Genomic DNA, 15,984 nt, shown 5'->3' with positions numbered 1-15,984 from the left:
GTGCCGGCCCGGCCCGGGGGGGTGTTTTGCCACGGGCAGCGTGCGGGTGGTACGTGGGCCCTTGGGGAAGCGGGGGTGAAGGTTTACCTCAATAATAGGCCGTTCCCTCTGACCGTCCTTGCGGGAGTTTGTCCTTTATCTGGCGTTTCTGTGGAGAAACTGCCCGAGGCCTCCGTGCATGGGCTCCCCCACCCTGCCGGAGAAGCTGCCCAAACGTGCTTGTCCTCAGCTGTCTAGAAATGGGTGGCTGGTAGCTCTGGTGTCCAAGGGCCACTCGAATGCATTGCAACACTCTGGTGTGTACTGCTTTTAGGTATAGGGCTTGACATGGTTGTGCAGCTTTCCGCCCACGAAGACAGAAGAAATCAGAGGGAAGAATATAGCTAGAAGTAAAGATGTGGCCCTTGTAGCCTTGGTTAGGTTTGAGGTAACTCTTCTACCTTTGCAGGCGTTAATCTGTTATCACCTTTGTAATGCTTGGGATGTATGCAGTTACACAGCCTGTGGTCTCTCCAGGGATAAAGTTGGAAGAGCACCGAGCTTAAAAGAGAAAGCTGGGGATCCTGTTTGGCTTTATGATAAAAGAGTATTTGGGTAGTAAGCGTGGTTGTGCAGAAGTGGGGGAAGTGACAGACTGAGAACATACTTTGCATCCCAAGAGAGAGTTTGAAGCTTGGATTTCCATTTGTACTCATGGACTCTGGGCTGGGCTGCTTGAGTTGGAAGAAGAATGTGGTGTTTACTCTGAGCAGGTCTGGGTGAGTTGGATACACATGAGCATGTTCTCTGCTTCCAGCATGCTTTGCAGGTTTTCACTGTGACACATCTGATTTAGCGCTTATGTGGATGACTTTTCACCTCCTCAGTTTCTGGCACTCTGTTTGAGAGGGATTATGCAGCAGGAAGCCCAAGATGTGGTAGAAATCTTCAGAATTCACATACTTGTAAACATGTACAAAAGCAGTAGGAGTGCTGCCTTACTGTAGCACTTTATCTTGATAGCTCTGCAAAGGTGACATTACTAAGCGGAATCGTATATGATGATAGAGACAGGTTTATAAACGTGAAACTTAAGACCGGGTGAAGATTCCTCAGCTCAACTAGTTTGTTCCTATCCTTTGCAGAGAAGTTTAGTCTACGGTTAGCTGCTGGCCAGTTGGGTCAAGGGTTATACTGTGAGGAAAAGGCTGAATGCTTTTTCCTCATGTGCCAGCCACATATTTCCTGTAACCTTAGTTGAGCAAAGCTAACAGTGTAAGTTTGGTCACATTTAGCAGTAGGAAAGTTATTCAGGGTCGTCTCATGACTTCTTTGCGAGCACGATGGACTACAGATCACCTGAGTGATCTTTAGTCTTCAGTGAAATTTAAAAGGAAGGAAGTGTCATTTTCCTTTAGGTATCACTGGAGACTATGGGAACAGCATGATTAACTCAATCTGGTCTTTTTTTGTAATGTCTCAGTTCAGTCTTCAGTTCCTGCTTTCTGCAATGAAACTATAACTGATGACGTTGCTGTTTTAGTAACGTAGGTGGGGCCATCCTGAGATTTTTCTGTTGCTGCCTGGCTTGTTTCATGACCAATTCAACAACAGCTGTCAAACTGCAGTATTTCTGGGCTGTTACAAGTTTATGTTGGGAGTTAGTTTCATATTTCTAATAGTTTTTTCCCCTCAATCCTTTTTTCCTATCTCTGTGTCCTTATCCCTTTCCAACAGGTTTGATAGACTCTTTTAGGAGTGCAGGCCACTGGGGCAGTGATGGTGAGAGAATTACTCAGCAATTACTATTTGCTTTGTTTTCCTAAAGTAATTTTTACTCCGGTAGTTTCATTTTTAAGAATCCCCTCTCTGTTCCATAACTGCATGTTAATTGTAGATACAACCAATATTTTGTGATAGACATGCTAATTCTAAGGCTAAAAAGAAATAATTTACTACTCATTTTGGCTTTAATGTAGTTTCTAGCACCATTGTTGAATTCAAGTGGTGCTTTTTTTTTCCCCCTGGAAAAGAAAATTCATCTGAATGATTTTGCTGGACTAGTTCATGCATTAGCCAATGCATTAACAAAGTACTACTTCATTTGCATACAATTCCTGCCCCAGGTACTACTTGGACCTTCTTGATTTTTTTAAATAGGATATTCTCTGAGGTTCGATATGTAAAAAAAAAAAAGCAATCACATTTAGAAGTAGAAGGTACATAGCATGAGAAGAGCATCACATTTATAGGAAATAAGGTAGAAAAATAATTCCTTTTTAATAAGAAAGAGTTTACTAACTTTTAAGAATACATTCCTTAAAGAAAAGCAGTTTTAACTGATGGAATTTGTAAGTAATTTGTTCCATGCAGTAGCTTTACTGTGGCCTAAAGACACTTAAGTGTAGTTTTCTAGGCTATATTCAAAACTGCCATTTTGCACTCTGTACTGAAGAGTAATTGCAGGGAGCATACCTGAATGTATCACTAGTGTACCTGGAGTTCAGTTTCACACTATGACACATTTGAAATCACTTACTTAGCTTGTATTTTGTCATGATACCCCTATTTGTTAGGTTCTGTTTCTGCAAACCATGTAGTCACCACAGTTCTATTCGCTAACAGTATCTTATCCTTGTGGGAGCAGAGCATTTGTAGCATTGGATCACAATAGACAATTGTGCTTCAGGTGAAACTTGATTATTTACTCTTTTTTTTCTTTTGAGTTACTTGATTGTATTGCTTGGAACTCTTCTGTTTGGGGAATTAAGCTGCAACTTTTTTGTTTCTTCTGTTTTTCCATCTCCTGGTCAAATAGGAGGTGTTGTCACTGTAGACAGCATGTTGGTAACATAAACTCACATGCTTTTATTCCAAACCAAGAAGAAGAATCGATTGAACATTCTGAATCCTTAAATTACAAAGTCTTGTGATTGAAATGTGGGCTTTACATGAACACTTAGTTCAAGTATGTAAGTTACACAGTTGTATGCTTTTCTACTTACTGGACTAATTAAAACAACAACAAAAAAGTATTAGAAAGACCTTAATGTTTTGCTTTATAGGGAAGATTAGTATGTTTTGAATGTACCTGCTTGCAATCAGAATTGATATATTGAATGAAAATTCAGGTATTGGCAATGAAAGTAATTTCACGTTTTTATTATTTATTCTTCATTTCCAGAAAGCTTATGACAGTAATTCTGTATCAAACTTCCATCAGGGCATGGGAACTTGTGTGGGCTTTGTTTCCTCAGCAAAAGGTGGGATCATTTGGGGTTATGAGGTGGACAGCTGCTTTTCTGAGCTCAGGGTTGGACAGTCTCAAGTTTACTTCTTAATTCTTTCTTTACTCTCGGTGTTTCTTGCAGAAAGTTGGCTCTTTTCTAATTTAATATGTGAGGTAGTATAGGGAGGAGTCTGTTTGTCTTGATTATAGAACTGTCTCAATTGATCTGTAATTTAAATCACACTTTTTCTGACAGAGGTTCTTAGCAAATCCCTGCAGTGACTGGACTTCAGTTAAGACTCAGAAAATATATTTAAGGTAAATGTTTGAATTCTTCAGAAAGATCACATACTGTTGAAATGTATGAAGTAAAGGTGAAAGACCCTTGTGGTTGTTTTTTTTTTTTTCATTTTAAGAAGATATTAGTTAATAATATAGTAGGTGGTGTGATGATAGGGGCTTTTTTACTCCTTCTCAGAAAATAGCCACTTGAGCCATAACTGAGTTGCCAAGCACTTGGACTCCCCTCTACCCTAAAATACATTCCTGGCATAACCCTGGATGTCTTTCAGAACGAGTTCTTCCTGTTGTAAGGCATAGGAGAATGTTGGTACCTTCCTGTCCAAACCTCAGGTTATTTTTGTGTTCAGGCACTCTTCTGTGGGGAATAAGGCAGTGTTTGTTTAAAGCACTGAGTAGTTCGGGGTTTGCTCCATGAGGTTATCAAATTGCATGAAAATTGTCAGTACTTGAGAAATTGTGAAGCTGTTGTGTTTCTCCTATTTCCTTCTAGATGACTGATGTTTTCAGCTGGTTTTACTTAATACAACTGTTGTTATAAATAATTATTTACTCTGGTTCCTAATAGAAGCTACACTGTATGTGTTGGTGTTTGTTTTGGGTAATGGAACCCAGTGATGCTTGTTCCCCTTGTGGTGTTTTTCCTGTTTTAACTTGTGGGTTTCTGTATGTGAGCACATCAGGGGAATTTTATTTTTATGCTGTTAATTAGAATTAGCAAGTTTGATTAGTATTTTTAGCTTAAGGATGCTAGCTTAACTTATACTTTCTAAGTTTCAGCAAAGAAACATCATTGGTGAATAAGGGGGTTTAGGGTTTCTGGCTGCCAGTACTCCTAGTCATAATATTAATATTATATTAATACTAAGGATGGAAAGGTGTATAATATACAAGTTTAGCAGTATAACAACAGGAAAAACCTGCAAATTCAGGATTAATCAGATATGTTCATGCTGTTTCTAAATGTTGTACTTGCTAAAGCCCTTAAATACCCTCAAAAGAGGGATACTGTAAACTTAATATCCAAACCTGCAACTTTATCTATTGATGTGAAAGTTACTTATGTTGTAAGACAGCTCTATGAAATTGTTGATATATTTGGGACCTGAATTGGTAGTAAATGGTGAAGAGATTACAAGTTCTTTTTGCAAGTGGCTTGGATTTTGTTTCATTTGACAGTTTGGAGCTCAGTTTTCTTGCTTTTTCTCTTGGCAGTCAGTATTTGCATGGAACTTTCATTTTCATATAGGAAAGAGAAACAGCTGGTAAAATACATGAATGAATGTAGACCCAAGATAACGGGGTCAAGGGTTATCTTTGAGTCTTTGAGGATGTGGTTACAAATACTGTGAAAGGTGAATCTGAGACTAGCACTATGCAGCCTCGTCTTTTATTTGTATAAAATACATAATTACCTGAAGGAGTAAAAAAAAAATCTTGCACTAACATTTTCAGTTCTAGGTCAGTTGACACTGGCATTGAAAATATTAATCTGCTTTGGAGCGTTTATAGACAGTCCAGTGGCTGAAGTTGAGACCCTCATCTGTGTTCCAGCTGTCCTGCTTTTACTGGCAGGGGTGTAAGGTAACAGTAGGAGATACTCAACTACTCTGGACAAAGGCAGTGATTCCTTAGCAGATGCCCTCAACTTGCAATAACAAAAGAAGGTTTTCTTGCGCAGCCATCTCTGGAAACAGAACCTGGGATTTGAATGCCAAACCGGACTAGGTTTTTGAAGCATGTGCATATTTCTTTCCTTACAGCGTCTCACAAATAATACAGGTTTATCTGGGGGAAATGGTTGTCAATACTGTATCAATGTTGAATTGCTAGCAGAGTTTAAAGACCAAATAGTTTGGGGTTTGTTTCTGTTAATCTGGTGAGGTGATGGACTTCTAAATACACATTAGTGATCAAATTAAATATTTGAGTGTGGCTTTGTTGGTTTGATTTTTGGGGTTTTTTTTTGGCATGGGTGCTCTCTGGAATAAGCTGCAGTTTGGGATAGTATTGCCACCTTCCTAGATTATTGTGTCCAGGAGGCGTCAACTAGAGACAACTGTTCTTAGTTTTACTGATGTTTTAAGTTTGTCACAATCCTACAGGTTAGATAACTGTATGTCTCTGTTTCACTGTCTCTTGTGCCTTCTTGTAGACTTCAAGCTGCAGATTTAATTCTCTAACTTGACTATGTGAATAGCAGTGGGATTTTAATCTTCCTTTTTCACCTGTGTGTTTATTTTTGTGGATTTACTTTGCTCTTCCCTTCAAATTTCTTAGGACCTACAGGTGGATTTGCATGCCCTTGTATGATCAGGTGTTTCTGATGAAAGACAGGTCTACAAATTTTTCTTATACTCACTTGGCAAAGCTGAAAAACGCTTGTAGTAAACATTGATTAGAGGCAAATGTCAAATTTGGGATAGGTAAGATGAGCAAGTGGTCTTCTGAAGAGCATTCATTAGAAACTGCTGTAAACAGATGCAGGAGCGTCTCAGGCTTTGCCTTTCTCTTCCAGTTTATACTCTGGCACCAGGGGTATATTTGCTTCCACACTAAATCTACCAGGTGGAATTTATCTAATCCTGGAGGAATTGTTACACAGTAGTAAGTGTTCTCACAAGTCACAGTTGTTGAGGCCTAGTACATGATTGGAGATGAAGTCCAGAGGGGTTTTAAGCAGTAGAAATTTCTTGAGTAGTTAATGAAATCCTACCTGTGTTATTAAGAAGAAATCTAATAACTTCCTAACTCTGAAAAATAAAATGTTTTTCCAAACTGTACTACTCCCTAATTTGTATTAAGACGCAAGCTAAAAAAACTCCCCTGCCCTTGATTTGAGCTGGTGAGGAGGGTAGTGGGAATGGTGGTGGCAGTCTGCTGGCAATTTATAGAACATTTTTGCTAAGCTGGAGCTGGTGGGTGGTTGTTAATGGCCTTCCAGGACTTGGAGCACAAAGAAGTAGCTGTCTCTTTCACAATATTTCTAGTAGTGTGTTAAATAAACAAGGCCGGAAATATATTTCTAAGTAAAATACACTGTCATTGATGCTGGTGACAAAACAGCTGGTGTGGGTCTTGAAAGTTGCTTATTTGTACAGGGTGCATAGTTATTGAGTTGTCTCTCCTTTGTTTACCTACAAGCTATGTTTACTGACAGTTTCTCATAAACAGGTTTTTGTCAAGCCTTGCACTGTTTATCTTAAAGTTCAAGTGAACTAGATAAATCGGTGTAATTCCTAGATTATGCTTTCTTTTAGTGGTTTGGTTCAAACTCAGTGGGTCTTGTGACTACTGAGCAAGGTCTGATTCCTCAACATTTGGGGACTTTTTCTTTCACTCCTTCAGTTCCAGATGCTTTCTCTATTATATGGGGCTTTTTGAGGGCTGGGACAGTGAGGTCTTGCATTTTGACAGAAGTAGAAATTGGGGATTTTGCAAAGACTTGTTTGTGAACAATACAGAACATACATTATACGCATACACTATAAAACTTCTCTGCTTTCTTCATTTGGAAGTAGCAATTTGAGAGCTTGAGGATAGAGGACAAACTGTGGATAGTTAGTGGAAAACATTCAAAACATTCTCAGCTTCATTTGAGACATCTTAAACTCTTTAAAAAAAAAAAAAAAAACAACAAACAAACCATCCAACAACACAACAGTAAGAAACTGCCAAGAGTGCTGATTATTTTAAATTACTTGAGTGGCAGAATGTGGTGCAGGTAAAGGGTGCGCAGTTCTTAAAGGGTGGCAGTTGGTCTGCTGCATCCTTATGATGGATGTAAAAAAATAGTGCTGGCTGCTGTTACATCAGATGGTTGTCACTGAACAACTCTTGCTGTAGCCGGATGTAAAAAGAACAAGCATTGAGTAGCTGTAGGTCTGCCCTCTTCCCTAGTAATCCATTGCTGAATGAAGGCATCCACAGTGAATGCCTGACAGGAGTGCTGTTGCAGTCAGGCATCCCTTGTGATTTGGGTGTTGTGCCGGGGAGCATGCAGGACACAAGCTCCAGCTCAGTGTTAATATTCAACCTTGGAAAAATTTTCCAGTACGATGTAGATGTGGAGCCAGTAGTGTTAAAGGCTCCAAATTCCAAGCCCTGTTGAAGAATGCGGGCCAAGCTTTTTCCTCCTCCTTTTTTCCCCTTCCATAGTATTTATCTCATTAATATAAACCATACCACGTGCTTTCTCTTGCTGTTAGTGTTGCTCGAATACAAGTCCTCATGTAACCTGTCCAAAATCAATACAGAAAGATCTTAAAGGGAGTAGGCTGGAGGGGATCAGAAACAGGGGGGTTGCAAGAAAGGAAATAAACTCTAAAACAAACTTGCTACGTTGCCTGCACAGGCACATTACTGTACTACAGTGTCTGCTGGTGCACTGCAGAAAACGCAGTAACTTGCTGTGTGTCTTGAAGATGCTCAAGCTCTAAAGCTGTGTGTTGTTTTCAGGGCTGGCCTACCTATGGTTCTCGTGTGGTCTTCATGTCATGAACCTTTACATGTTACAGGCTCCTACTGCTTCTAACACTGGCGAAAATAAATATTAGCACATCTAGTCTGTCTTATCCTGCAACTCTTATTTTAAAAAGTATTTGTAGCTTACCATTAGAAGAGTAAGCAAGTGAATTGCTTATTCAGAGATGTTTTAAATGTGCTAGTCTAAAAGCTGTATCAATCTGTTACTGCATGTGTACAGCACACACTGGAAGACTGTCTTCCATCTTCCTGTGAGAACACTTTTTTCTAGTCTAAAAAAACTTGATTTCTTTCCTCAATTAAAACTTGGAAGAGAGTAGACTTCAGTCAAATGCTGGAGTTAGGGGTGGGACAAGATGCCTTTAGGCTTAGTAATAGGAAACCTCTAGGTCAATAGGTTTAAATGGAGCATTAAGTGAAGATCATCAAAGGTTATCTTACTTTGCAGCTGTTTGGTATTGTCCGTTCAATAAATACAAACAGATTAGTTTTTTAGGATGCAGTGCTGTGCTAACAACTACCATTAGTTTTGGTATTCTCAGCAGTAGAGGAGAGTCAACAGACTAAAAGCTACCTTTATGTGAAAGCTGAGTCTTAGCTATTACTCCTAATTTGTACTGAAATCTCTTTTGCATTTTAGAAGATATTTAAAAAAATACTATTGAACAAGTCTTACAGCTTTTTGAAGTTGTTGGGGATGTTTGACCCTCTCATGTTACAACAAAATAGCTGATAACTATCTTGTCAGAATCAAACATAAGCTCTAGTTATTACATCAGAGAAGTAAATGCTGGGCCCTTTGAATTTAGTACGAATTGTACTTGTGCATTACTGGATTCCAGACTGAGTTGTTAGTAGCATTAATTAATAACCTAATTTAAATCCGGGTTTGGTGTTGGAGATTTTTGGTTGGGTTTGTGTTGTTTTTTTTTTCTGAAGGTGCATATAGTGTCGTGATCATAGTTTTAAGAAAGGTATTTGGCTAAGTTAAAAATACTGATCTCGGAAAAGGTTCAAGGGAACACTTTTTGTAATGGTAATATCGAGGGATTTGGGGTTGTCTGCAGAATCAGAGTTTATAGATTTGATATTTTTCCCTCAGAGGCGCTATGTGATCATAGTTAAACAGATAGGAGTGTAGATATTAAGTCAGTTATGAACAAGCACCAGAAGAATCGTCTGAGCAGGGCTGCTAAAAGGCAGTATGTTCTTGGCTGTGTTCTGCTCTAGCAGAATGGGAGTAACTCCACTGTCAGCACAAGTCATGCTTGGCTTGCCTTGGCTTGCCCACAGAAATGAGTGGCAGACTGAAACAAAATCTGTGTGTCTTCACCTGGTTAGCCACTTAAAGCTCTTTTGTCTTCCCAGGTTCTACTCTACAGTATTCTGTACTCAGAATCTAGTCTGTCTTACTGTTAATGGGTAGACTCAGGAAACACTTAAAATAATTGCTTTCATGGTACAATGCCCAAAATACAAATGGAGTTTTGATGATGTCTTCATAATTATTTTAATTTTGTTATATTGCCACACCACAGTTTTTACATGTAGCTCTTTGTGCATAGCGCATAAATCTTTTCTACTCTTAAAGATTTTTGGCACCTTGTTTATGGTCAGGAGCTCACTAAACATTCAAAAACAGTTAAAATTTACCATAAGAAGTTAAACATTTCACATGGTGAGCTACTTTCCAGAACTGATTTGAACAGCATGTACTGAAGACTGTGCACCTTCGCTACTTTTGAGAAATTTTATTTTTGTCTGTTTACATTTTCACTCCATGTTGTGGGGTTAACAAACTGACTTAATTTTGCTTGCTTTCAAGGGCAAATAATGGCAGCATTGTCATGCATGTGCCGGTTGTTTCTTCACCTTTTGCAATTTGACTGTGTTGAGTATAATGTTAATGTATCCTTCCGTTTCCTTGCAGTTAAGAATGTGATGATCTTATTTCCTTTTGCAGATGTGGAGGTACTGTTGGTGCAATTCTGACATGTCCACTGGAAGTTGTAAAAACACGATTGCAGTCCTCCTCTGTGACTCTCTACATCTCTGAAGTCCATCTCAACACTGTGAATGGTGCTAGTGTCAATCGAGTAACTAGAGTTTCTCCTGGACCTCTCCATTGTTTGAAGTGAGTGTACATCTTACTAGGTTTTTGGCTCACTTTGGGGAGCGAGGAGGAGAGAGGTGTGTTGGACAAAGCCGTAAGAAAGATTCAGACTCTTATGTCTGCTGTGATGCTACCATAAGATGCCTTTCCATGTTTTGCCTTTTAACTGTAATTAAGTTTCACATTCCACTTTTTCAAATGTTCTTGACGCTTGAGTTTGTACCTTGAATTAGCCAGAGCTTATGTACCCTGTACAACTCACAGGTCCAAACTATGTCCCCAAAACTTGTTGGGAGTACTGTAACATGTAAGTGCCAGACTGTATTCAGAGTTCTTAAACTGTTTCGTGTCCAAACCATAGATGTTGCTGAATATAGAGGCAAGAAGTCCTATGAAAATTAACTCGGCTTCTTAGTTTCTCTCAACTTTCACCACCCTGTACCCTTCCTTGCCTTTTAGTGTCTTCTGGTGGATGTGTGACTTGTAACACTTTTTTTAGAGTTAGTATGAGAGAGGTGATGCCAGATTTTGCCATGATCTGTGATGTTTTATTTGCATAGCACCTCACTGAACAGGGACTGCCTTTCCTCTCCTTGCCACTGGTGCTTGTGATGTTCAGTAGCAGAAAAGTTGTATGGCCACAGTTAAACTGACCACAGGCAAGGTTCACTTCACTGTGAGAGACTCAAGCTAGCCAGATAAAGGGAAGGACCTTGGGAAGTACCTTCAGTATTTGGGTATGAGAGGGGAGTTTTCCTCCAGAAAGGACTTCTTGCATTAGAAAGAATTTGATAAGACTCGGATGTGCTATCTTCTATCCCCAATTAATTGGTGCGTAGTAGTTTGTAGAGAGCTCCGTCTGGCTGCTGCTGTGCAGGATGTAGGCTTAATCTGGTTAGAGAATAGGATTTGCTCAAATGGAGGTTGTACCCAAATAACTCCTTGAATGGAAGATAGTTCTTACTGTGGAAGTTTCGATTCAGAGCCTTTTTACGTTTAAAGTCTGATGGCTGTACATGTTGGGAACAGGTATGTGGGAAGGAAGGGCTCAGATTGTAACAAGGAAGGAGGGCTCCATCCAAAACACTTGCCTTATTGGCTTCTCTTGATGGAAGTTGAGCCCTTCAGCTTCTTGCCTGAGTGTTTGGTTATGAATTATCTTCTGTTTAGAAAGGTTTAGAATGAACAGCAGGATAAACAGCTGTTTGTTTCATATGCCCCTGTGCTGGAAGCCCACTATGCTTTAAACCCATCCCTATAACCTGAAATAACTTGGTCTTCCCAGGAAGCAGATTCAGACTGAGGTAGAGATGGTCCATGATGAACTTCATTGGTAGGCCTTGTATGTTTCATTATTTTGTTTTGGTGGGGTTTTTTTAATCTGCTGCTTAGACATGTTTTGATTATCTGTGGTACAAGAATGTGTATCTTCTGCTGCTTTTGTTCTTTGCTTAGATATGTTTTCTTCCATGTCAGTATCAAACAACCAAGATGCCAAGTAACTTTTGTGGGTTTCAAGTTCTTTAAATACAGTAAATATGAAAAAATCCCAAATTACAAGGCAATGGACTGTGACAATAAAAATACTTAGATGCAGGACATAATTCTTGGTGTCTGCTGGTTAAGGAACTAGAACTGTTTAGTGGGTAAATCAAACTGGATCCCTCTGTCAGCCTGATGTCTTTACTCTTGCTTAGTATTTTCTGACTTGTCGATGTCATGGTTTGGTTGTCTGTTCTCTTACCAAATTCAGTGCAGTGCTCCAAGGCTTACAATACTCAGTCTAAAAGCAGGGTGGATAAGGCAAATGATGTCAGAATTGCAGTTAACTGACTGCTGTGGAATCACTTCTACAACATAAGTGTCAGCACAGGTGACTTCAAAGGCATCTTTGTCAGGAAACAAACTCGGAAGAACTGTACAGGTGACTGCATTCTCTGGCAACAAAGGCGAATTCCCTTACTCTTAAATATCTGTGGCATATATCATGTTGCGGATGCCTCTTGTAACTAACCTTGCTGAGTTTAAACCTGAGGCCTTGATAATGGAAATGTGACCAGCCTCCCAATGCAGGCTTCCCCATGTGACATACACAGGTCAGCTGAGTCCATACCGAGCATTTGTGCTGCTCTTCCAACCATGGATTTGCCATTTACTGATTTCAATAAACAGTGCAGGCTCTGTGATCTGTTTTTTAATGCAAAAAGCTTGTGTCTTATTTTCAGTGTAGGCTCTGGAACTCCTCCAGCTGGTGTCTGTGAATGCAGAAGAGCATCAGTAACTACCACACTTATAAAACCTGCTGCAGCTTCTTTTTAACTCTTTGTTGCTCTGTCAAGTCTTGGGACACTGTAGAACCAGAAGAAACAAATAGACCTGGTGCAGTTCACTCCTAACTAGTGATCGTAACTGTGCAGAATGACCATTTTATTTTTGCTTACTGAAAACGAATGTAAACTTTTAGTTTGATCTAACAGCAGAACTGTGGTGAATCAGCTGCTGGAAATCAGAATGGGTTTGGAATCTCCTTTGGTGCTATAGATGGTTTTCACCTGTTTGTTCTGATAGCTATTTTGTTTGGAATTTACTATTTATACAAGGGTAGTTTGCTTTATTGAGTAATTGAATTGTCATTAACCTGCATGTCTCTTTGAAGAAGAAATATACAGGAGAACTATTTGTGTGTATTGGCCAGTGTTTCTAAATCAATAAGCACAGAGTTCTGTTTTGCAACATCTAGTGAAGTAGTTAAGAATTAACTTTAAATCTGGTTCTAAAGCAATGGCTAGAGCAATTTGCAGTGATGGGATGCAGATAGTCCTTGTTTCTCCTTCCGTGTCATATCATATTTTTAAAATACCATGTCTGATTAGCATCTAGATTGCTAGACAGATTTATTTCACTAAACCTGAATATTAATGGATATCTTCTTACTATGCCACTGTACCTGGCTGCATAATGGTTTTCAGCTCTTTCTAAAAACCACAGTTACATGGGATAGGTATTAAAAACCTTAAGTACTAGTAATGCCTCATTTGAATTCTCAATTCACTGTTCATATCCCTGTTTCTCTGTAAATCCAACAAAGGTGGAAGGAAACAACCCCCTGCCACCCAAGCTGTCTTTCCAGAGCTGTGTTTATAGTGGATGTGTTCCCTGCATGTGTTAGGGCTGTGACACTGCATGAGTTACATTCTTTTTCAGTTAAGCTGAAGTTCCTTTTTCAGTTAAGCTCAAACTTAAGTGCATTACCTTGCATGAGGAGGTAAGGATTGTCTTTTCTGGAATGAGTCGAAAAGGAAAAAGGGCTGGCTCCCCAGCCCAGCAGCGATGCTTGGGTAGGAGCACACAGGCAGCAGTTCAGAACTGATAGAAGGGAATCCCTGCTAGCCTCAAGGAGGGACCACTTCTCACATTGGAGGTTTCGATTTCCTTTTACTGTAGTCAGAATATTCACAGTATCTTACAGAATGAAAAAAGCTAAGGATGGGTTTCTAGCTGAATGCTTAGTGGATTTAAATCATGTATAGAGATGGGGAAGGCAGGATTTGTATCTGAAAGGCTGTTTTCCTCTAAATTCTGACCTGTAACTTACCATACTTTTAGGGATCTTGTAGAATCAAACCAGAGTAGAACATGCAAAACCATGCTGAGGGTTCTGTGTTTTTGAGAAGATTAGATAATAGATTGTAAAAGATGTGCCTGGCTGGGCATGATAAGCAGTAGAGCTAATGTCTTCCTGAGCTGCTCTCGGAAGGCGTGTGACTTGCTGTAACTGAACATTTGTAAGTCTCTTCTCTTCTCTCTTGCCTTTCACTCCCTGTCCCTCCCACCCAAAAAACATGGTGAGCTAAAGGGTGATGAAAGGAGTGTAGAACAGAATCAAATATTTTTCTCTCAAACAATCTGGAACCTAGAGGAATGTGTACACTTCCATGCTTAGTATTTTCTCCCTGATAAAAGGACCCTTTCTTTAATTTCCTAATAACAGATAACTCTGTGTATACGTGTGTTCCTATCTGAGTTAAGTCTGTATTGACATCATAAGGCTCCACTTCTGCATTTTAGCTCCTAGATTTCTATGACATGTCAAGCAGTCATGGAATTTTATTTTATGCTGATTATAGAAAATGACTAAGCTTTTGTGGTCAGCACTGCATTGTCAGATATTAGTTTTACACAGAGTAAAGCTTAAAATGATGTAGTCATGGTGGTCAGTGCGTTCCTTAGTTTTGATGTGAATGTTACAGTATTGTCACTTTTTTGTTTTCTAGGATGATCTTGCAAAAGGAAGGTCCTCGTTCTCTGTTTAGAGGGCTAGGTCCTAATCTAGTAGGTGTTGCTCCTTCCAGGTAAGTGAAATAATTTTGATGAAATTTTGGTTGCTGTACGTTATTCACAGGACTTAAGATTTAAAGTGAGATTTTGTATCTGCAGTTGTAAATACTTAATAGCAAATAACCCTTGGTTCCTGGGGTAATTTCATTGTCTGAGGAACTGAGCCACCTGTGTCCTCAGCAGCTCCAGTCCCACATCCCTTCACCAACTTTCTCAGCATTTACTGTCCTATACGCTACTGTAATAGTATTTACTATTGTATACTATCCCCTATGCAGAATTTAGTCTGGTTAAGAAGGAAAATGCTTGAGGAGTTGCACATGTAAACAAGAAGTTTGTACCTTTGAAAACCCAAAGGTAGATTTAGCTTTCAGTTAATCCATCATCTTTGGGAAGCAACTGTATGACTATCGCTTTAAAACACTAAGTATTTCTTCCTGAATTCTGGTGAAGCACAGGCTACTGTCTCCCTGCAGTAGGAAGCCCGTTCTGAAACCTCAAAGAGGGCAAGACTGGGTAGGATGACACACTTAGAGCTGTCAGATCCAGAAGTGGGCTGGAATCCAAAGGGTGCTGGTGCAGGGTCAGAGTGCAGTGGATGAGGATGTAAGCCTGGTCTAATTGGCAGTGGTATTGCTGCTGCCAGTTGCTCTGCACTGACACAAATGCTGTGGCTACTTGGCTGGTGCAGGCAGTCAGAGTGAGGTGCAGGTTATGCCTGAGGTTGAATTGATCCTTACATACAAGTGTTAGCCTAAGTTCAGTCCAAAAATACGAGAATACCTAAGGAAGAGTATGGAAACAGCTGTCTAAAACTACTTAATCCTGGAAGAGGTTATAATCATCTTTTGGCCCATTTTTGTTCCTTCCTCTTCTGTTTTGAGAAGTGTCTTTATGCAGAGGGAATACATTCCACAAAGGTTTTATTCTTCCCTTGACTTAGTGCTGTGCTTTCGGGTTTGTTTGGGGTTTTTTTTGGTCTGAACAAGAGACAGGACACCCATTTGGGGAGTGTCTTAACTTTTGTGGTTTAAGGTCTTTGGATGCTTCTGGAAAAATTTATTAAACTGGACTTTCCATTCATCGTTGATCTGCCTTCTACTTAAATCTGATGTATGAGGTGTTGCTCTGCATATCCTCTGCATGAATAAGAGTAAAACATAATTCAGGATTTGGAGTACTTTTATTTTAGCAGAATTTTTAAGGAATTAGGAATACTTGAGATTTTCCTGATTGCTCACTTAGCATTGCTTTTTGGAGAAGCTGAAGTAATTCCAGTAGCTTTTTGTTCTTCATGCATACGGGATACTTCTTAAACTGAAGAGCCTGTACTTTCATTTGATAGTCCAGTCTGGATCTGAATGTTAAACATTGATTTTTATTTTTTTTATTTTAATTCTATTTTATAAGGGACTATCCTTAGTGAAAAACATCCTCAATTGCAAAAAAACCTCTATTTCTTTTCAGTAAATTTTATGTTGTATCTTCTAATTCCCTTCCCTTCTTCCCCTAGGTGAAATACATAGCTTGCCCTGCCCTC

General features: G+C 39.4%; 1 protein-coding gene across 1 annotated transcript in view; it reads left to right on the top strand.

Moving 5' to 3' along the window:
- Positions 1–5,305: 5,305 nt before the first annotated feature.
- Positions 5,306–15,984, top strand: part of SLC25A36 (solute carrier family 25 (pyrimidine nucleotide carrier ), member 36) — a 24,077-nt gene continuing 13,398 nt past the window's right edge. The window contains exons 1-4 of the mRNA XM_009890177.1: positions 5,306–5,320; positions 5,712–5,797; positions 9,957–10,127; positions 14,381–14,458. Of these exons, the coding sequence (XP_009888479.1) occupies positions 5,306–5,320; positions 5,712–5,797; positions 9,957–10,127; positions 14,381–14,458 (350 nt within the window). The remainder of the gene's footprint in view (positions 5,321–5,711; positions 5,798–9,956; positions 10,128–14,380; positions 14,459–15,984) is intronic.

Source organism: Charadrius vociferus, unplaced genomic scaffold (genome assembly GCF_000708025.1).
Source record: "Charadrius vociferus isolate BGI_N301 unplaced genomic scaffold, ASM70802v2 scaffold650, whole genome shotgun sequence".
In the NCBI taxonomy this organism is placed as follows: Eukaryota; Metazoa; Chordata; class Aves; order Charadriiformes; family Charadriidae; genus Charadrius; species Charadrius vociferus.
Note: the sequence above shows the minus strand (reverse complement) of the source record. Positions and strands in the feature narration are given on the sequence as shown.